At 38.0% G+C, this 21840-nt stretch overlaps 2 protein-coding genes across 7 annotated transcripts in view; one reads left to right on the forward strand and one right to left on the reverse strand.

Moving 5' to 3' along the window:
• Positions 1–3903: 3903 nt before the first annotated feature.
• CYP51A1 (cytochrome P450 family 51 subfamily A member 1) lies at positions 3904–18141 on the forward strand. Of its 2 annotated transcripts, XR_015696326.1 has the most exons (11): positions 3904–4123; positions 5349–5447; positions 7934–8110; positions 8958–9084; positions 10235–10409; positions 12099–12218; positions 13458–13653; positions 14248–14343; positions 14785–14953; positions 16892–16968; positions 17100–17265. XR_015696326.1 is itself a non-coding variant. In XM_014052792.2 (10 exons), the coding sequence occupies exons 1-10, from the start codon at positions 3968–3970 to the stop codon at positions 17294–17296; spliced, it is 1512 nt and encodes a 503-aa protein (XP_013908267.1). In that variant the 5' UTR covers positions 3905–3967; the 3' UTR covers positions 17297–18141. The 2 variants fall into 2 exon arrangements, 1 of the variants encoding a protein (XP_013908267.1); XM_014052792.2 differs by lacking the exon at positions 16892–16968 and having other exon boundaries at positions 3905–4123; positions 17100–18141.
• A 411-nt stretch (positions 18142–18552) lies between these two features.
• AKAP9 (A-kinase anchoring protein 9) overlaps positions 18553–21840 on the reverse strand; it is a 104807-nt gene continuing 101519 nt past the window's right edge. For all 5 annotated transcript variants that reach the window (XM_087712620.1, XM_087712619.1, XM_087712622.1 and 2 more), the window contains 3 exons: positions 21349–21472; positions 19623–19762; positions 18553–19103 (listed from right to left, as the gene is read on the reverse strand). In XM_087712620.1, the coding sequence (XP_087568746.1) occupies positions 19063–19103; positions 19623–19762; positions 21349–21472 (305 nt within the window). In that variant the 3' untranslated portion in view covers positions 18553–19062. The remainder of the gene's footprint in view (positions 19104–19622; positions 19763–21348; positions 21473–21840) is intronic.

The raw sequence follows: 21840 nt of genomic DNA on the forward strand, positions 1-21840 counted from the left end.
CTACTCTGATTTGAGCTGCATTGGCTTTAGGCAATGACAGACAATGTCATAGATAACAAAGCTATACATAGCTTTTCTGGATTATTTTGGAAAGCGTTTCCTATTGCATATGTCCATCCGGCGACTTCAGCTAGTCCAGAATGCAGCCGCGCGAGTGATTGTGGGTGCCCCACGGTTCGCCCACATAACACCTATCCTCCGCGAGCTGCGCTGGCTACCTGTTGATCTCCGGGTGCGCTTCAAGGTGCTACTTACCACCCATAAAGCCCTCCATGGTAGTGGATCTGAGTACTTGAGAGACCGCCTCCTGCCAATTACCTCCCTACGACCTATTAGATCACACAGATTAGGCCTCCTCCGAGTTCCATCTGCCAGTCAGTGTCGACTGGCAACTACGCGGAGGAGAGCCTTTTCAGTAGTAGCTCCGACCCTTTGGAACGATCTCCCCGTGGAGATTCGTACCCTCACCACCATCCAGACCTTTCGCACAGCCCTCAAGATCTGGCTATCCCGTCAGGCCTGGGGATAAAGATCGTAATCCGTCCCTACCCGAATGATGAATGAGTGTTGTGTTCTATTTTAATTTATGTCTTGTTTATGTCTTATTGTTTTGTATTCCCCTCCCTATAAATTGTAAGCCGCCCTGAGTCCCCTCAGGGAAAAGAGCGGCCTATAAATAATAAACCTAACCTAAACCTAACCTAATCCAGTAAGCAGCATGGTTTAGGTCCAATCTAGGGATCAGAGTAATCTCGTGGGAGTGAGGAGTACGTTCCTAATTCACTGCATTCTTTTGAAACAAGATGCCACCTTGGATATACACAGCCTGCCTTAAAAAAAGTACCTAAAACCTGGCTACAACATTGGGTAGGCATTACCCTGCCCTTAGATTGAATTATTTACCTCACTTTGACCACTGGAAGTGTTTTAACCAATGGTGAAATTCATTTTTTTTTTTTACTACTGGTTCTGTGGGCGTGGCATCATGGGTGTGACACGGGAGGGATACTGCAAAATCTCCATTTCCACCCCCACTCTAGTGTCCGCCAGGGTGGCGGTTCTCCATATTCCTCAAAATTTCTGCTACTGATTCTCCAGAATCTCTTCAGAACCTGCTGAATTTCATCCCTGGTTTTAACTGTTTGTTTCAACCTTTGTTAGCCCTTCAGTTATTTATACAACTGGGGGAAGGGAATAAAATTTGAAATTGTAAATAAAAATAATCATTATTTAAGTTTAAAAATGAATTTCAAAGAAAATTCCAAAATAATTGTGAAATACCGCACTTAATATACATATAGCATAGAATTACATTCAGTTCAGATTCTATAACTGCTTGGACCCCAAACACAACTTTTAAGCCCAATGTAAATTTATAGCTCTGTCCCCAAAAATTACAACCCCACATATATGATTTGATTTGCATTTATAGCCTGACATAATAACATTATGATATATGCCTGGATTATGACTAGCACATAATGTTGTGAACTACCAGATTTTAAAACACTAGATGACCACTAGAGAGCAGTATACTATTTCGTCTCTATTTTGGATTTGGCAAGCCAGCATCCTAATATTCTGAGTTCGTAAGCCTTTCCTTACCCTGGCATCAATTAGAAGATAATATTTTTTAGCTCGGGATTGAGATGAGAGTGCTCGATGTTCTCTGAGCTTGGTTATTTTCTTGTAGATGTTTCAATACCTAAACTAGGTAAAAGCACCAGTGTTATTCCCTGTATGCTTAACCTGTCTACATCTGCACAATCTTGGAAGACTTCAGTCAAGTGGCTGTCACAATTCAATTTTTTAAAAATTCCTCTTGAATCCTTTTGAAGACTCACCTGGATGTTTAAGTTGAAAGTTTCAGAAGTGCTTCAATTTTTGCACAAACACAACATATTTCTATTATTGAGTGGTCTGCCTTTTCTTAGGTTTCTATGATGGCCTGGAAAGTGTTGTCGCCCATTTTCATTTTCCTTATCTGTTCTTTAAAACAGCAACATCTTTCCTCCCACAGCGCAGAAACATATAAGCAGCTATCCCACAATACAGAGTTATGGTTAGAGCAGTGATGGCAAATCCTTTGGGAATATCTGGAGGGTCTGAAAGCCATGAGAGCATGGAGAAGAAAATTCTGGAGGGTCCATAGTGTTGGAAGAAATGTCCTTCTGGGTTCAGCTCCAAGTGGGGGAAAAGACACTGGAGACATGGAGGCTACTTGGAAAGATGGTTTAATGGTGGACAGGACCATATGGCTTGAGTCCTGAACAGAAAAGGTGATCGATCACATGCTTCAATGTTGGTGGACAAAAAGAGAAGACAAGGGAAGGGGGGAAGAGAAGCTGAGTCCCTGGTTTTATGCCCTCTCTGGCCTTTGATCTTGTATTCTGATTGGTTGTCAGATTCCCATGGGCCCATGCAGGGGCAACTCTCTAGGCTGAGTTTTGAATCCGGGTTTGGTTGAGTTCTCAGATGCCATGTGGCGAGTTGGGTAAAGGGCAAATATTATCATGCCTTAATCCCATCACTCTGGAGCTGAAGTGGAGAACTCTTTATTATGTAAAGGGACTAGCTTGGCCTTCTTAATGGCCTATTGACAAAAGGTTGGCAGGAAGCTGCACAAAGTTTCTCTTTAAAACATTTCTCCTTTTCACATCCAGGGAAATATAATACTCTGCCTTTTCAATATTTCCTAGGATATTTCATTTTTCTGGGAGAGGGCTGGGTGATAACTTCCTACAGTAGGATGTGTGAGAACACACCCCATACCTGCATGATCTCTGAATATCATGTGAGAAGAGAGCATGCTTTCAAGGGTAACTGTTGGACCATTGGTGAATGGTAGCATATCACCCAAACGGATGTGGTATATCACCTTTGATACATATACCACTGGCTTAAAGCCATTAAATTTGCTATTGTTTATGTTCAAAGGTTTTATTTCTTTTAAAACACAAATATTTAATCATTCGTCAATCATTAAAACATCGAAGTATAATTTTTTTAATCTTTGTGCCCCTCCCTCCACCCCTGCTACCCCCCCTCCTCCCCCCCCCCGGCTTCCCAGAACCCGTACAAGGTATGGATTTTTAACAAACACAGTCTAAAATCTATTGAAAGGGGGAAAAAAAGAAATAAAGAAATTAATGACATTCTGCATTGAGCTTAGCTTCTTCTTGCTGAGCTAACTTTAAACAATTTAAATCATTTCTGATCTTAAGCATAGGCTAACTGGAATTTCTTGGTCCCGTATTTATTTTGTATGTAGTCAATCCATTTTTTTCCAGTCTCGTTTATATCTCTCATTTGAGTGGTCTTTAAGATATGAAATTTGCTATTGTTTATGATGTGACGGTTATGAAGAAAATTAATGTTGGCCAGGAAATTAAGGAAATTGCAATCTGAACAGATCTACTTCCAAGAAAAGGGAGCTGTTGATTATTATCTGCACAGAAATCTGTGATATGATAGTTTATTATTTGCATATTCCAATACTATTGAATACTCTGTCAAATACTAAATACAGGAATGCAAGGATACGTTAAGGTTTTGGTAAAACAGACATCTCTTAGCTACATATTTTAAAATTAATCCACCTAATGCAGCTTCGGAAGTAATGTAAGGGAGAAAGGTCCTGGATCGCAGACACAAGCCATTCAAAGACCGTAGGGATCTCTCCCAAACAGATGAATAGGCACAGAGAGTGAGATATAAGTAACAAAACATTTCCAGCGCTTTCCAGTCTCACAATTGCCCCGCCTCGCAATGGTCCAACCCTCCGTGCCCACGCCGTGTCCCCCCCCACTCCCCATGGTCACCCCGTCGCCGCGCGCTCTCCGATTGGCTGCCGCGCGCTCTTCGTCAAATGGGCAGAGATCTGCCCAGCCGCGGCGGGTTCAGCCCCAGTGTTCTCGGACCCATCTTGTGAGATCCCCGCGCCGCATCCTCCCGAGCTGAAGGCGTGATGGAAAGGTGGTTCGAAGCGGGTGGCTCTGTGCTGGAAAGGGTCGCGGCCGACAGCCCGCTGTCCCTGCTTCTGGCCGCCTCTGCTTTTGCCCTGACCTTGGGTTACTTGTTCCAGGTGGGCGCTCGGCAACAGCGACAGCCTGCCAGCGGCCAGGTAAGTAAGTTGAAGCTAGGTGGCATCCTTTTTTCTTTAAAGCTACGGCGGAGTTGGTGTGCTGTGTGCGTGTGTGTTTTGAGTCTCACTCCCCATATGAACCCTTCGGTGCAAGTACTTTGATGTGACTCGGGGTGCAAAAGGGCACCGGTGCAGGTGCGACACACGGGTGCACACACGGGCTCTCTTTGCCCTTCACGGATTGATAATGAGAACTTCCTTTTGTTTCCAAAATAAAAAGAGCAACTATCTCTTGGGAGAAGCCTGTGGGTATAGTGACAGACCAGTGCTCAATATTCCCCAATAAAGGTGAAAGCATGGAAGAATTGCATAGTTCATTGTGGTGTCTGGCCATGGCACATCATCTGGCTCCCATTTGATACCCTTCAGATATATTGGGGCTGTGACTTCCAGAATTCTCTGCCAGTGTTGGCAGTGAGCTCTGGCAAAGACCACGAGCCTTTCTTCCCAATGTACAGCTTCAGTTTCTATCATCTTTCAAGTTTCAAAGACAGTAGGTTTCATAGCAACTGCAGATCTTAAAAGTGTATTTTGCTACCCAATTCAAAATTAAAAAAAACAAACATTTGTCCTCCTTTCCTATAATGGAGCATCAGAAGTTAGCCAAAAGTTATATACCCTAAAGTAAAATGTTTCCTTGTTATACTGTTAAAATGAACTTACTCATTTTAAGCATCATTGGTGCACCCTTGATCTGTTCACCTAGCATTATTTTTATTTCTCTTTCAGTTATAGTCTTCTGATTTTGGGGGATCAATTCCATACAATTTTTTTGTATGCTTAAAAGTCTCCTCCAATCAGATTTTTGTTTGTTAAAAATGTAATCTTAGTAGTCATATTCAACATTTGTTTATTCATTTCTAATAAAGATGGGGAAGCAAGAAATTAAATAAAGATTTTTAATTTGTTGTTTAAAACTAGTCTGGTTAGATGTGTACTGTTCTGTGTATAGGTATAATAGCAATAGCAGTTAGACTTATATACCGCTTCATAGGGCTTTCAGCCCTCTCTAAGCGGTTTACAGAGTCAGCATAATGCCCCCACCAACAATCCGGGTCCTCATTTTACCCACCTCGGAAGGATGGAAGGCTGAGTCAACCCTGAGCCGGTGAAATTTGAACTGCCAAACTGCAGAACTGCAGTCAGCTGAAGTAGCCTGCAGTACTGCATTTAACCACTGTGCTTTCTTTTTTTCCATCTTTAGAAGTATCCACCTTACATTCCATCAAATATCCCTTTTCTGGGACATGCAATTGCCTTTGGAAAAAATCCTATCCAATTTTTAGAAGATGCTTATGAAAAGGTAAGCCTAATCCTTTTGCACTGCTAGTGTGATAGTTCTGTAATAATACAGTTATTCCAAATATTTAAACAGCAATATTTATTTTGGATAACTGGAGGAATTAATGAATCCATAACTAAATAAGGACAAACATAATTGCATATCCAAAAAAATCTACAAATATTGATGTTACTCATGGAGCATAAAAGCAGAGTATTGTACGTAATCTTTTCCCCATGTCTTCTCTTTCTCCAAATGTCATCCTGTTAGCGGTTCTAATATTTCATTTAGTGGTACATGTAAAATCTACCAAAAATTTACTCTTCAAGGTAGAGGTAAAGGTTCTCCTTGCACATATGTGCTAGTCGTTCCCAACTCTAGGGGGAAGTGCTCATCTCCATTTCAAAGCTGAAGAGCCAGCGCTGTCTGAAGACATCACCGTGATCATGTGGCCAGCAAGACTAAATGCCAAGGAGCATGGAAGCTGTTACTTTCCCACTAAAGTGATTTCTATTTTTGTACTTGCATTTTTACATGCTTTCGAACTGCTAGGTTGGCGGAAGCTGGGACAAGTAACGGGAGCTCATTCCATTACATGGCACTAGGGATTCGAACTGCTGAACTGCCGACCTTTTGATTGACAAGCTCAGTGTTTTAGGATTGAGCCACTGTGCCCCTAATTTACTCTTAGGGCAGGTCTAAGCAAAGTGATAAAACAATGTAGACAACATATGGAGGCAACCAGGGGTGGGTTTCTCGCCCCGTTCCAACCGGATGGGTTGGAACGAGGCCGGCGGCGTCCTCACACACGCACGCACGCGGCATCCTCGCGCACGCACGTGGCGCGTGCATGCGTACTAGCGTCTGCGCGATGCTCCAGCTGCTCCTGGAGGATCGCGCAGGCGTTCTGCGCATGCGTGGAAAGCGCGAAATTTGAAAAAACTGGGTAAGGAGCGGGTGTGGGCGCGCGCGGGCGCGGGGGGGGGGCTTCGCCGTTCCTGGAAGTTACTTACTTCCGGGTTCAGCGACCAACCGGATCGCAGGGACCGGTGCGAACCGGTCGAAACCCACCCCTGGAGGCAACCTATGATTTGTTTGCTGAAGTGAGATGGTAGCAATTTGCCTCAAAGCAAAGATCAGGTGGCTATGAAGCCAATGTTACAGAAGGAAACTACACCTAGGATTCTCTTCCAGTATTAGGCCAAAATATGTCCGGACTGAGGACTGCCTGCCATACAAGCCAGTGGTCCTCATTGTAGAGAGAGGTCCAGGATTGGAAACTCCATCATGTATTGTAGACCCATCCAGTCTAGGAGAATGGGGTCCACAAAAACCTCTGCCTGAAGAGAGATGTTGGTTGCTTTGCGATACTGACAGGCTTTATGATGACCAATATATACCATTCCCCTTTTGTGACTGCTTCAGGTTGTTTTCCATTGGCATGCACCACAAATAATGGCTGCACAGTCTATAGGCTCATTGTCTCTAGTACATGCTGCAGGATAGCCTGAATCATGCCCCAAAGACACCTGGTTTTGAAAATCTTAGGTGCTCAATATTGTTGGGCAAGCTTCAGAAAACACTGCACTTGAAGGCCGTTTTAGCTGCTTTCTACAGTGCTCACTGAAGAAGGTTCCTCTATGCTTCAGGTTCTAAACCAGTGTTTTTATGAGATATGGTGACCAGGGAGGAGGAACTGGTGTGATAGAAAGCAATAAGGACATAGGATATTAAAGAGAGAGGGGAAACAAGAAGTAATGATTTGGTCTAGCAAGAGTCTGTCTATTGGGTGTAAGCAAATAAAGAACTGAACTCTGACTGAATTGTCATGTTGTTCTTGGACTTACCCTGACCATTTTCCAAACTTGGCAATGTTAAGATGTGGGAACACTCAGAATTTCCCAGCCAGCATGGAAATGGAAGTTCACATATCTTAAAGTTGCTGAGTTTGAAAAACACTGATCTAAATGATAATTTCAGTAAAATATGTGAAATTAGTATTTTATAATGAAGATGAAAAAGAATGAAGTAGGCCCCAAATAGTCTACAGGTAGACATTTTAATTAGGGCAAGGGACATTTGAATATGTAGTTTGGTTACTTGTCAAGTTGGTCAACTCTACCAGTTACTTATGCAAAAAAATGATTAATTAATTGAGAAGGCAGTGTTGAGCATCAGTATTTAATCATGTGTTCGTTTGTCACATGTATTTCATGTATTTATGTTGTCACTCACATGCAATTCCAGTACAACCTACAAATGCCTCTGACCACAACCAAATTGGGTTCCAACCAAAAAATCCTCAATTTTTTCCCCCCGCGGTTGATTTCCCCTTCCACACCATTTAAGTTAAATTGGTTCAAGACCAAATTGGTTTGCAACCAAAGTTATGGAACGAATTATGGTTGTGCCCAGAGGTTCTATTGTATGTTTAAAATGCCATTGTTGTGCACTTCTGTTTTTCTTTGTTTTTCTTATTTTTTAACTGATTGATTTGTCCCTTGCAGTATGGGCCTGTGTTTAGCTTCACCATGGTGGGAAAGACCTTCACCTATCTCCTAGGGAGTGAGGCAGCTGCTCTCTTGTTCAATAGTAAAAACGAAGAGTTGAATGCAGAAGACGTTTATTCACGGCTAACGACTCCTGTTTTTGGCAAGGGAGTAGCTTATGATGTACCCAACTCAGTATGTATATTGTTACACGAATCATTAGTTTAATTAGATTTCAGTACTGAATCATACAAATAGAATGTAAAAATTGACACAGCAGACTAGGTTTAATTATAAAAGAGCATTTTTCTAAAAGAGCTCTAATTATAAAGGTTTACTGTCGACAAAGAGCTCCATTTTGAAAAAGTCAGTAACAAGGCTGGATTTGTGATGAAAGGACATCTATTGACTGCCTGTTGAATAGCACGGCTTATACCTTCGGGTGAAGTCATGAGATGCTTGGATGATTTTGGGGGGTGAGTAGAAGAGATGCAATTTAGGATTCAATGAAACAAGGGATTGAGGAGCCATAGCAGCTTAACAAAAAAAGAAATCTAGGAAGGACCTGCCTAATTGTTCAGGTGGTTAAAAAATAGTGGAAGGAATTTTGTATCTTCAAACTTCCAAGATTTGTATATGTGTGTGTGTGTGTGTGTGTGTGCGCGCGCGCGCACCCCCCCCCCCCCAAAATAAGATCTTGGATAATAAGGCCAATCGGGCTTTTGAGTGTATGCACTAAAATAAGCCCCAAATAAAATAAGCCCTTCCCCAAAAATGAACTCTCCCCAAAAATATTGCAACACAGCAGCAGCCATGAGATGACCACGCTCGCCCCTCTTGCACCTCAAAAATAATAAGACCACCCCAAAAATAAGGCCAAGTGGCAAAAGAAAATAAGACACTGTCTTATTTTCGTGGAAACACGGTGTGTGTGTAATAATTCTGTGAATTTAGATTCTAGTGCTCCAGAATACAGAGTTTGAGAAAGGCTAGTATAAGCCAAGTATTCTGCTTTGAAATTAATATTCTTTTTATTTTTTAGGTATTTTTGGAACAAAAGAAGATGCTAAAAACTGGTCTGAACATAAATCAATTTAAAAATCATATACCAATAATTGAGAAAGAGACTATAGAATACTTCAAAAGTTGGGGAGATAAAGGGAAAAAAAGTAAGTATACCATTTGAACACATTTACATTTGGACAATACGATTTAATCTGATCAAAGCAAAGAAGGCAAATATAGTATCTTATATAGAAAATATATACCATGTCAGAAGAAACACCTCAGTGATAATTGTAATAATGACACCAATTCCAAACCCTAAGAAATTCTGCTAATTGTTTTCTTGCTACATTATTGGTGGGAAATGATACTTGCTGTCTTGCAGAAACTTGATGAAATTCTGTTGAGATCATGACTGGCAGTTCTGTAAATATCAGATGGAACTCTGGTATAAGTTTGAAAATACAATTAAATAAACAAATGTATTTTCTGCTTTCTGATGGCTGTTCAAGGCTTATGCAAGGGCTGGCTGTGAATGTTGTTGAGCTTCTGTACTGTTGTGTGATTGAGTGCAGAAGTAGGCTAGTTTTGGGTTGGCTCTTGGCATTCCTTATTAGGCAGAATGCAGACCTTGGCTAGTTTTCCCGTGATGTTTTAGATTTCCATGTACAAACCTTTCTTTACTGATCTTACCAGAATTAAAATGCAAGCTTCAGTGGTGATATGCTTTTTTTGTCGAGGAAAGGAACTGGTGAACTTTTTTTGTCGAGGGAAGGAACTGGTGTAGCCCTCTAGTTCCATAGGTATTTGTTCTGACCCCCTCCTCCATCCAGTAACGAAAGCCGAGACACGCTTAATGAGAATGTCCTTTAATAGCAAGTCCAGACTCTCGGTGGCTGAAAGCCAAGTAAACAAATAGATAAAGACTTTGGCAGCAAGTCCGACAAACCTTGGCAGCAATGCAAACAAACTCTGGCAGCAATCCAGCCTGCCAAGTTAGTTTCTCTTTAGTCCAAGCGTTGACTTCTGCAAGAAGGGCATGGCACAAGCAGTTTCTTTTATAGTCTGGAGAGGAGCCTAATTTACAATGAGGGAGGGAAAAGGAAAAAGTCAACTTATCCCTTCTCTCCTCATCATCTACCAAGCTCCAAGACATCTTTTACCTTTCTATCTAACAATATCTACCAAAGAATCATCATAAAAAAATTAGATTGATCTTGTTGTGTTCATCTTATTAACTTTTGTAATTTTAAAAATGGACTGCAAATAGTAACCCTATATTTTTTTAAAATCAATCCTTGTTGAATTTCACAGATTTATTTGAAGCGCTTTCCGAACTAATCATTTTGACCGCAAGCCACTGTTTACATGGGAAAGAAATAAGAAGCATTCTCAATGAGAAAGTAGCACAGCTCTATGCCGATTTGGATGGGGGATTTACTCACGCTGCATGGCTCTTACCAGGGTGGCTGCCTTTGCCCAGCTTCAGGTAATATATTATAAGTAACTATATTGAATTTTACAGTATAGTCCAACATTAATGCAGTATCGGGTTCTCAATTTCAATTATACAGCATGTGAATGATACGTTTTTGTGTTTTTATTTTTATAATTATAATGTACACTGAAGATGGCATTTAATTTCATTGTATTATGAAATAGTGCAATGACAGCTAAACTAATTTTAACATCCTGATCACCCATGAACAGTATTAATCAAATATAATGAATGGTATGTGGAATGACCTTGAAGATAGGAAGAACAACTGTAGCTTGCTCAATGGTTTGATAAATGAAATTTGAATTCAAAGAGGGGGAGATGAGAAAAAAAATCTCAGAAGGGGAGATCTTCCCTAGAAATTGGGAGAATAAAAGTGAAGAATGGGAGGACTATTTTCAGACTTGGAATAAGTCTGTTAATGCTGTGATAAAAGTAGAGCTAGCAATCCTGGTTACTGGTTTGTGATGAGAGTGCTCTTTAAGGCTAACACATATTACTATTTTTAAATCATTACCATGTTACTCTTATCTCTCTTTATGCCCAGCATTACCCATTGAACTTCACAGAATCCAATCTTTCCTAGTTGAATTGCAAGTTGCTGTCAGTTTTGCCCCATCAAATTCTAGAAGCTTGTTTTTCAAATGTGAAGGGATAAGCTAACCCTTGATATTTTCAAATGTTTTAATTTTAACAATTGGGTTATATACAGATGGCACTTTTTCATGGCAAAAAAGTATTATTGCATATATTTATGAATAAGCCAATCCAATTTTGGGAATGTATTTTGGAATTAAAATTCTCAGTTAACACAGTAAAATTACCAATGAAAAAGTCTTCAAAACTCTAATTCGGGATTGAAAGCTAATAGTAGAGATTTATGAGCCTTTTCTACTAGGTATAATTATTTTCCATCATTATAGATTGTGGTTAGTATATTCAAGGGCCTGTTAAACAGTGTTTGAAACTGGATAGCATTGTGATTATACCAGCTCTACCATTCGTAAGACGGAGTCATAGAATATAAGGGTTGAAAAGGATCTGGGAGATAATCTAGTGCAAACATTAGCTGCAGTTGGGCAAGAGAGTGCAGCTAAATGTATAGAAACCTTCAGAAAAAGCAATTCAATAAGAGGATTTTTTTAAAAAAAATTATCCCTTTTCTTCCACATATATATGCTTCAAGGGTGTGAACATATTTAACACTCCTTCCTCCTCCTATTTTCACAATAACAATCCTGTGACATGGGTTGGGCTTAGAGTGACTGTTCTAGCCAGCTTTGATGCCTAAGAAATGATTAAAATTTAATCTTCTGGTTTCTAAGCCAGCACCTTAACCAAACCCATTATTAAAAAAAAAAAAGGTTTTATTTGGCCTGCTTATGTTTATTGTAAGCTACAGAGTGCAGGCAATAATTTCAAACACCAAATGAAGTGGACTGGGTCAGTTCTTCCTATGCAAAAGAAAAAAAAATCTGGACCAAATTGGGTTGCAGGCTGGGCAATGAATTATTTTCAGTAAGTAATTGTCAAGTTTTGGCAATGCACTACAAATAGCCCTTTTTAAAATTCGACATTTCTTTTGTCCTGCACTAAAAAAAGAATTTAGGGGGCAATTAAATGTTCAAAAATATTTGTAACATCCAAGCCTTTCATTTTGCAACTTGTTTTTAATTTTAGATGCAGAGATAGAGCCCATCGTAAACTAAAATCTATTTTCTATGAAGTAATTCAGAAACGAAGACAATCTTCTACGAGAGAGGATGACATGCTTCAAACATTACTGGATGTTACTTACAAGTATGTGAAACTGTTACAACACCTGGATAAGGATTACTATAATCCTAATAGGAATAAAAGGGAATAAAAACAAAACTTGTGTAAGGAATCAGAAATCAGGATAAGATTCAAAATTTCAATCAATAAAACACAAGAACAATTTTGAAATGTAGCTTGTTGTGTAGGAGAAGAAAGTAGCATTGAATTGAAAACGGAAAAATTAAAAATCTAAAATACATGTTATTTTCAGAGAGAAAACTATTATGTGGTGGGGGTTCATAGATCCCATAAGAAGTTTTTTGGGGAGGGGGGGACTTAGTATACAGGGTTTTATTCAAGGAACCATGGTTAACTCAGATTTACTCCCTGGGCCCCACATATATTAAATTGTGCTTACCTATCCCATGAAGTACAGACAATATATAATAATCCAGATTTTAAAGCTACATTGCTATTATCTCTCATCTTTAGCATATTGCCTGACTTCCATACTTCTGATGGAAGTTGCATTTAACATCTAGAGAACCATCCATTGTCCATCCCTGCCATAAAGTATTTATCTGATAAATTCAAAAACTACTTGTTGCCAGGAGCAAAACTTCTATAAAAGGCTAACTTTGATCCAGGGTGAAAATTTTTGAAAATATTTTCTATATAGACATAGCAGCATTAAGAATTTTTATTTTAAAACTATATTTAAATAAATCAGGTGAGGGACAAAGCTCTTTGCTTAATATAAGCACTCCCTCTACCTGCAAATCTCAAGAATGGCAGGGGTTGAAATATGAAAGTTTTAGAAATAGCCAATTAGTAACAAAGAACAATATAATCAGAGAAATACAACTACATCTTCAGCTCAGAACTGGCTGAGGCTAAAACTGGGGAAGAGCAGCAAGGAGGAAGGCTTTATAATCAGTAGACTCAGCCCTATTGGTTACTGGACAGAGTAAACCCTACGTGACTGCTGTCTCCACCAATCATGGAGAATAAATCAATGTCTAGAAAGACTTATTAAGACATTTATAAAGAAGATTGTTATGTCTTATTACCCTGATTAGTCCTATAATCTCCAATATTTCAAATTTGTAAGCTCTCTAAGTTGAATTCAGTATAGAAATAGCAACAAATATTTTTTAATAATACTGATACTTATGCTGAAATTCTGTGTTGTAAAAAATTGTGAATTTTTGTCTAGAGGATTGACAAAAATTGGCAATTGTCCTTCTCATTCTGGTGTGTTATCTATGTTTTGAAATTCAGAGATGGACGACCGCTAACAGATGATGAAATTGCTGGGATGCTTATTGGATTGCTCTTAGCAGGCCAGCATACATCTTCAACCACTAGCACTTGGCTTGGCTTCTTTTTGGCTAGGGACAAATCAATACAGGAACAGTGTTATGAGGAGCAAAAAAATGTGTGCGGAGACGATTTATCACCATTGACCTATGATCAGGTTTGAAGGCTGTTACTCCTTTTTTTATTTACCAATATAGCTTTTAAATGTATGTATATGTGGAATCAGAGAAAATTTGCATTAGTGGGATAATATACTATTCTAAACCTGCAAGGTTTTTTGCATATGGATGTTAAGAAAAAATGTATTAAACAAAAAATTCCTGTATGAGTGTTTATAAAAGTATTTTTGGTTGGCAACTGATCATCTATATTCTTAGCCTGAAAGTGGGTGTCCAATTCCAATGCTTGTTTCTCTCTCCCCCCCCCCTCTCGCTTTCTTTTTTTCTTTCTTTTCTTTCCTTTCTTCCTTCCTTCCTGTCTAGATTTTGCAGTGAATATTATGTACAAATATGTCTAACTAGTTATGTATATTACTACCAATACTAACAACTCATTTCTATTTCTTTGCTGAGTAAATTCTTCTGAATGCAATTTTAAGTCATAAGTAGGTATTACTTTCATGCTTGTATCAAAGTTATTTGGTTCATTGAAGATTTTCAGTATCAACTACACGTACATGTAATCATAGCTTATAATTATATACATTTAAAAACATTCTAAATATAAGAAATTGTAAATACATTTTTTTTAGCTCAAGGATTTGAATTTATTGGATCGTTGCTTGAAAGAAACATTAAGACTTAGACCACCTATTATGACCATGATGAGGATGGCTAAAACTCCCCAAGTAAGAAATTTGGTTTATATTGAATATATATAGTGTAAATAAGAATAAATACCTAAGGTGATATTAAAAAAATAAAACTTGTTTGCACATGTTGCAATACCCAACTAGGTAATGTTATCAGTGCAATAGTATAGGGGTTGTTTAAAGTAATTTTCCTTTCAGTATTGGTTGGCGGTGTACATTTCTCTTTAATAGTTTCTTGATTAGGCTGTTGTTTTTCTGTTTGATAGTTTATCTGGTCTTAATCCCTGCTTATCTAAATATTGAGAGGAAATGTTCTCGTTTTTTGTTTGTTTTCTTCTTAGCTTTGTTATTGTCTCTTTGGAATTGTCTATAAATGTAGTTTATTCTGCTATTGATAGTTGTCTCTGAATCTCAACTCCTAATGTATCTTCTTAGTAATTTAGGCATCATTAAGCTTTTATGTTGTTTTGTCTTTAGACTGTTGCTGGTTATACAATTCTACCTGGTCATCAGATTTGTGTATCTCCTACTATTAACCACACATTAAAAGATTGTTGGATGGAAAATTTAAAGTTCAAACCAGAACGCTACCTTCAAGATAATCCTGCAGCTACAGAAAAGTTTGCATTTGTGCCATTTGGTGCTGGTATGTTTAGTTACTACCTCGCTATATTTCCAACTTCTAATTTTATTGCAATGAATAGTTGATTGCAATTTATCTTTGGAGTTGTCTAGAATTACATAGTATTAGTCCCTCCCATCCCCCCAAAAGCAGCAAAATAACCCATGATTTGAACTAATAAACTGGAGCTGTCGGACAGACATTCATTGTTAGGGAAAAAAGGTTACCACACCCAAAGTAGTTATTGCTAATGTTTCAAGTAATTAAATGTATTTGCAAATTCAAACAGTCCTATTAAAAAAAGTTGTCCTGTTGAAATCAGTGATGAAAATACTTCCAATGATTGGCTTAGTTTATATGGAAGTATGAAGGAGAGGTGCATTTTCAGTTTACCTGGCTCACCTGGCTATGCAACTCTTAACAACCAGAGCCAATCCTGGAGATTTCCCTCATTCCCAATAAGCCTGTATTTTGTGGCACACACATAACATGGCCACATGTTTACTCATGTTCATTGGCTAAAGCTATTCCCAAAAGTTCATGGCAAGAAAAAAATTAAGATTAAATTGAATGAGATGCCTATAGGGTAAGATGTCCTATTTTAAAATTAATTGCTGCATATTCTCTCCAAGAACAATGCCCCCCACCCCCCAAAGTACCTGGAGAAGGCTATCTTGGGAAAGGTGAACAATGTTAAATGGGGATGCAATATGAGAAAGCAATAACTGGATAGGAAAAAAGGAGCTGTTTTCTGGGATTACACAAAGGATTAATATTATCTAGAACCATGATGGCGAACCTATGGCACATGTACTACAGATGACACGTGGAGCCGTATCTGCTGGCAATGAGCTGTAGCTCCAGCACGTATGCATGCGCCGGCCTGCTGATTTTTGTGGAAGACGGGTTCAAGGGGCCAACTGGAAGTTTGGAACTTCTGTTTTTCACCCACCCCCAGTTCTGGAGGCTTTCTTGAAGCTTGGGGAGGGTGAAAATGGCCTCCCCCAGGCCCCTGGAGACCCTACAGAAGCTGGAAGTGGATCGTTTTAAAACTTTTGGTTGGGGCCGTTTTTTGCCCTCCCCTAGCCCCCCGGAAGCTGGAAACGGATCGTTTCCAAATTTCCAGTTGGCCCATTGGGCACGGTTTTTCCTCTCCCAGGCTAGGGCGAAAAAGGCCTGCCCAGGGCACCCCGAGGAAATGCCAAGATCACTTATTTATTTATTTATTTATTTATTTATTTATTTATTTATTTATTATTTATTTATTTATTTATTTATTAGACTTATATACCGCTTCATAGGGCTTTCAGCCCTCTCTAAGCGGTTTACAAATTTTTTTTAGCAAATTGAGTCAGCAACTTGCCCCCACAGTCTGGGTCCTCATTTCACCCACCTCGGAAGGATGGAAGGCTGAGTCGACCTTGAGCCGGTGAGATTAGAACCGCTGAACTGCAGATCACAGTCAGCTAAAGTGGCCTGCAGTACTGCACCCTAACCACTGCGCCACCTTGGCTCTTTGGTGGCGAGCAGTGCGGCACACATGGTGGTGGGGAGTGTGGTGGTGGGGTTGTGCATGCATGGGGTGCATTTTGCATTATGGATGCTAGCACGTGCATGCTATTTTGCACACACTCACATTTTTGGCACCCAACAACAAAAAGGTTAGCCATCACTGATCTAGAATGAGATTGTTTTTTAAAACCTGATTATAAATCAGAATGCATAGAAAAGTAGTACTTGACTTAACAGTTCATTTAGTGACTGTTTGAAGTTACGGCACTGAAAAAAACTTATGATCATTTTCCACACTTATGACCATTGAGGCACTTAACAAATGTTTTGCTTAGCAACGTAACTTTTTGGACTCAATTGTGTTCATAAATTGAGGGCTACTTGTATGAAAGATGAATGTATACCGATGTACCTTTCTCTCTGTCCATGAATGTCATATACTTTTTCTAGAATCCTTGTGACGCAGAAGCACCATCTTCTTTTCGGTACACTGCTCCTTCAAAGATCATTCATGGGAGCGGATGAGGGTGTGTGTGAATAATTTTCTGGTTGCATTTTATGTATAAATAATGAGAATTCTAGGTTGTTTTTAAAGTACACTAAATAACATGGAAACAATTTTTAAAAACGGAAACTCAATGTGTTTTTATCCTTTTAGGTCGTCATCGCTGCATTGGAGAGAACTTTGCATTTATTCAGATTAAGACAATTTGGACAACACTTCTGCGTTTATATGAATTTGATTTAGTGAATGGATACTTTCCTGCCATAAATTATACAACTATGATCCACACACCTACTAACCCATTAATTATATATAAAAGGAGATCACCAAATGACACACATACATTGTAGAGAAGCTTTTCTAGTACAGCTAAAGAAGTTGAGAGTAGCTTGTAATTTGTAAAGAAAAATTGAAATTTTGTGTTATAGTTTACCCTTTTTTAAAGTTTCAGTAACTTGAATGTGTTTGAGCTAATTTTTCTTTTTAAGTAAAACTCTTACTAAACATAATTTGGAAAGCTCAAACATAACATGGGTGAAAAGAGACTGGTTCATAAGGCACAAAAGATGCCATAATTTAAACATGGGAAAAAACCCATAATACCATCACTTTTTAGAAATACAAAATCAATTTCAGGTTGCTATAACTTTGTAGATATTGGCATAGTGAATTTCTGTATGACTAACAAGACTCCTTCCTGGAAAACTGCTATTAACATACTTACCAGAAGTGATATTATTTCTTCTAAAATAAAATTTGAATAGTTTTTTTAAAAAAGTTTAAAATCATAAGGGAAAATCAAATCTTGTTCTCTTAATGACTGTGATGCCTGATGCATAATAAGTTAATATAAAACAGGGTCTCTTCCAAGTACCATATTAAATATTTGCTATTGAAATATGGCAACTCTCTAAGAAGAAAATAGCAATAAAATCTGCAGGATTTAAAAAATAATTTGTTCAAGTGATGACTTATTAGTAGCTCTGTTGCAGAAACTAGGAATATTCAGTCATTGGAAAGTGAGTAGGGATATTGATTTGTTAAAATGGTTAGTGAGATATTAGTAGTTCTGCAGAAACTTGAAATGTTTAATCATTGTTATGTAACCGGGTATATAGAATGAACAGTGGAGAAATATTGTCATTTAACTATTTGACCTTCAGTAATGTTTTTAATTAAAGAGAATGAAAACTGATCAGTACTGTACTATACTTGTCATATATCATCATGTATCGTAAAAAGGTGGATTTTTAGTATTTCAATCCAATTCATTCACTTTTTAATATTCTAATGGAATATATACTGTATTATTAGAATAGATAGAAATGGAATTTTATATATATTAGAATGTATTCTAGTATTCAGACAAATACACAACAATTCTTCATTTAAATGCTATCGTCTTTGCGGCAACAAGTTTCTGTTAGCTTGGGTCTACTGTATTTATAATCCCAAGAAAACTATTCTAAAGTTGAGTTTTTTCTGTGAAGGACTGATAAATGTAGATGTCAATACAAATAATTATATTCAAGCTTTTAAAACAACATTTTCATTAATTTTATAATCGGAACATAAAAACCCATTTTAAAATAGTGTCAGACACGTATTAAAATGATGAAATCATCTTTATTTCAGCACTTTGACAAAATAACCAGAAAATCCAAAGTTCTACCTGTACAAAAATAGGTCTCTAGAAGTGATATTTCTCTCTGCGATGCCAGTAGCAAATAGAATAAAATTGTGAAAAGTCCTTCACTTAGACCTTATTGGGGGGGAGGGGGGGATTTGTGCTCCTATGCATTCAGTAATATCAATACTTAAAAAGTTTCACCCTCTAATCCATTTGATAAATACACACTTTAATAATTTAAGTGTTTAAATTAGCATTCCACAAATATACATGAGATTTAATAACCAGGCTCAAACAACAACAAAAAGTGCCTAACTTTTTACATAACTTATAATCTTGGTGTGGTGCCAGCAAGGTCAGCTGCATACAATTGTTGAACTGTGTTCATGTTGGTCCCACAACATTGTACAAAAGCACAGCAGCAGGATAATTTGCAGAAGGCATTTCATTTTATGTTAATATTGGTGGGAAAAAATATTTCAAAGATTATCTTCGGAGAGCAGAATGCAGCTGAATTTGTGAAGATTCTGTGGGGCAGAAAGACAAATATTCAGAATCTTAAAAACCTTGTACAATCAACATAGTAACTACTGAAAGCAGCAATACAGGTGGTGCTCAACTTATGACCACAATTTAGCCCAACATTTTTTTTGGCTAAGTAAGATAGTTGCTAAGTGAAGTTTTCCCTATTTTATGTCTTTTCTTGCCATAGTTGTTAAGTGAATCACTGCAGTTGTTAAATTAGTAATACTTGTTAAGTGATTCTTCCTTCTCCATTGACTTCGCTTGCCAGAAAGTCTCAAAAGGTGCTCATGACCCTGTACCCTGCAGCTCATAAATATGAGCCAGTTGCCAAGCGTCCAAATTTTCATCACATAACCATAGGGACAATGGTTGTAAACATGAAAAACTGCCGTTACTTTTTTCAGGCCCGTTGTAACTTCTAACAATCACTAAATGAACTTTTAAGTTGAGGGCTACATGTAGTAGAACTTAGTCTGAGTACCAGATGAGGAAACTGCAACTAAAAGAACAGTGATATTTACCTGGCTGTACCTGGCCAAGTCGTCTCTGTAGGGACTTCAGACGATTAAAATAATCTGTTAAAGATCCATCAGGATCGTAATTCTGCAGCTGAGAAGATGCAGGGGATGCTGGGCTGACATCAGTATGGACGCCCTGATACCTTAGAAAAGAGAAACACAAAAATGTTACTGAATGTTGCAAAATATCTGGCAGTTTATAAATACTGAAAATAATCCAATTTCCTAAACATTAGAAAAGTAAATATATACTGTAATGCCCTGAAGAAATGCAATTTATCAATTTACACTTACCAGGTATTTTTCCTGTCCATTAACATTAAACAAATTCTTACTTGGCATCATTGATATGCATCTTTAAAAAAGCATTGCAATAAAAGATTCAACAAAAGAAATTGAGGCAGGTTACATTGAAAAGTAGTCTACAATTATTACAATTGCACTTGACATATGTACTATTTGAAGTTCTTGTTGACTAGCCACAGAGGCTTTCAATTGATAAATGCACTAATAAGGTAAAAGTTTTCCTCAGTTGTGTCCGACTCTAGGGAGTGATGCTCACCTCTGTTTCTTGGTGAGGGAGCCAGTGTTGTCCAAAGACAATTTTGGCCATCACGCCAGGATGGCTATACACCAAAGGCACATAGAATGTTGTTACCTTTACACCGAATTTGGTATCTATTAATCTACTTGCATTTGCATGCTTTTAATCTGCTAACTGGGCAGGAGCTAGGGCAAATAATGGGAGCTTATCCCATTGTGCGGAGCTCAGGTCTTGAATCTGGGATGTCAACTGCCCACCTGACAAGTTCAGCGTCTTTAACCAATGAGCCATCACATCAGAGGTGGATTGCTACCAGTTGGCACGGGTTCGTGCAAGCCAGTAGTGGAAATCTGGATTGGGTCGCCCAACCAATAGGGACGGCAGACTCACCACACCGCAAACTGGTTCCCCGGCCTGTTTTTTTAATCATTTTTGCATGTTCTGGGCAATTAGCAGTCAACTGCGCGTGCACGCACAGTATACATCTGGTATGCGTGTAGTGAACTGGCAGCAACCCATCCCTACATCACATCCCTAAAATACACTAACATAGCTTATAAAATAGCATTCCCATAGTTCAATACTATTCACTTAATACATTTTGTCAAGACAGTATTATTTCCCAAAGTTTCCAATATTTAAAAATACACCAGTTAACTAATGCATCTTATTAAAATGTTTTCCTACATACACAAAACAAAGATTTCTGCTGATTTAGTTTTGATTGCAGCTCCTTTTGCTGAGTTATAGATTTCCCCAATCTTCAGAAACTACTTTTAGTAATGCAAAATAAGATAAAGTTGGAGAACTTTTTAGCATACAAAAATTCTACTATAAATCAGTTAGTGGAACAGTAGAATATCTGGTCCAATTCAGCACAGGCCTGAGATGTATATGATATGTAATGGAAGACAGTTTCATAATATACTTGGGGAAAAGTATATACTTTCCAGGTTCAAATTGCAAAAAATACTTTGCAAACCAATAATAAGTACCACTGAAATACTATGCCAAGTAGCAAAGATTCAGATCAAAATATTTCTAGCAATTTCCAGAGTCACTAAGCATGTGCATCTGGAGAACTAATAAAATTGTTTTGTCAGCAACATTTTATACTGAGAAACGGTGTATATGCTCTAGCAACCTGGTATTTGAAATGCAGGCAGTGAGCATATCTACATTTACCTATTTTGATAAGAAGAAGGAGATCTGAGAGATTCCAGTTCTGATTTGGATCTATAAGAAGCAGCTCTATGTTCTCCACAGAGTTCCAGACTACCAGAAAATGAATTGGACTGTAACTCGTTATCTACACAAAGAACAAAAATAATCTTATTTTAGAACTCAATCAGCTTTTTAAAATATTTGGCAGATGGAGACTTTTTGTTAAAAAAGCCTATAAATATTCAGATAAATTCTCAATTTTTTTGGAGATAGCTTTTGGCATAGATACAAGAACAATTAGAGTATAAGATTTTATTAATCATGCCTCCAATGATTACTCATGTTAGCCAAATATTTTTTTTAAAATTTCCTTAGCATTTTGGAAAGAATAAACAGATAACTTCTAATTCAAACAGCAATAGGTATCAAATATTTTTACAATTATACAATATGGAATAATAAATACTACATAATTCAATTAAAATCAATTAAAACTGAAAGCCTTAAATAGTT

The sequence above is a fragment of the Thamnophis sirtalis genome, unplaced genomic scaffold (assembly GCF_051295495.1).
Source record: "Thamnophis sirtalis isolate CommonGarterSnake01/CBP01778 unplaced genomic scaffold, rThaSir2_p1.2 scaffold_4, whole genome shotgun sequence".
NCBI classification, from domain to species: Eukaryota; Metazoa; Chordata; class Lepidosauria; order Squamata; family Natricidae; genus Thamnophis; species Thamnophis sirtalis.

Coding starts and splice junctions, on each gene's coding strand:
- CYP51A1 (XM_014052792.2), top strand. CDS start 3,968: ATGGAAAGGTGGTTCGAAGCGGGTGGCTCTGTGCTGGAAAGGGTCGCG. Junction 4,124..5,348: donor GACAGCCTGCCAGCGGCCAG/GTAAGTAAGTTG, acceptor TTCCATCTTTAG/AAGTATCCACCTTACATTCC. Junction 13,654..14,247: donor CACCATTGACCTATGATCAG/GTTTGAAGGCTG, acceptor CATTTTTTTTAG/CTCAAGGATTTGAATTTATT.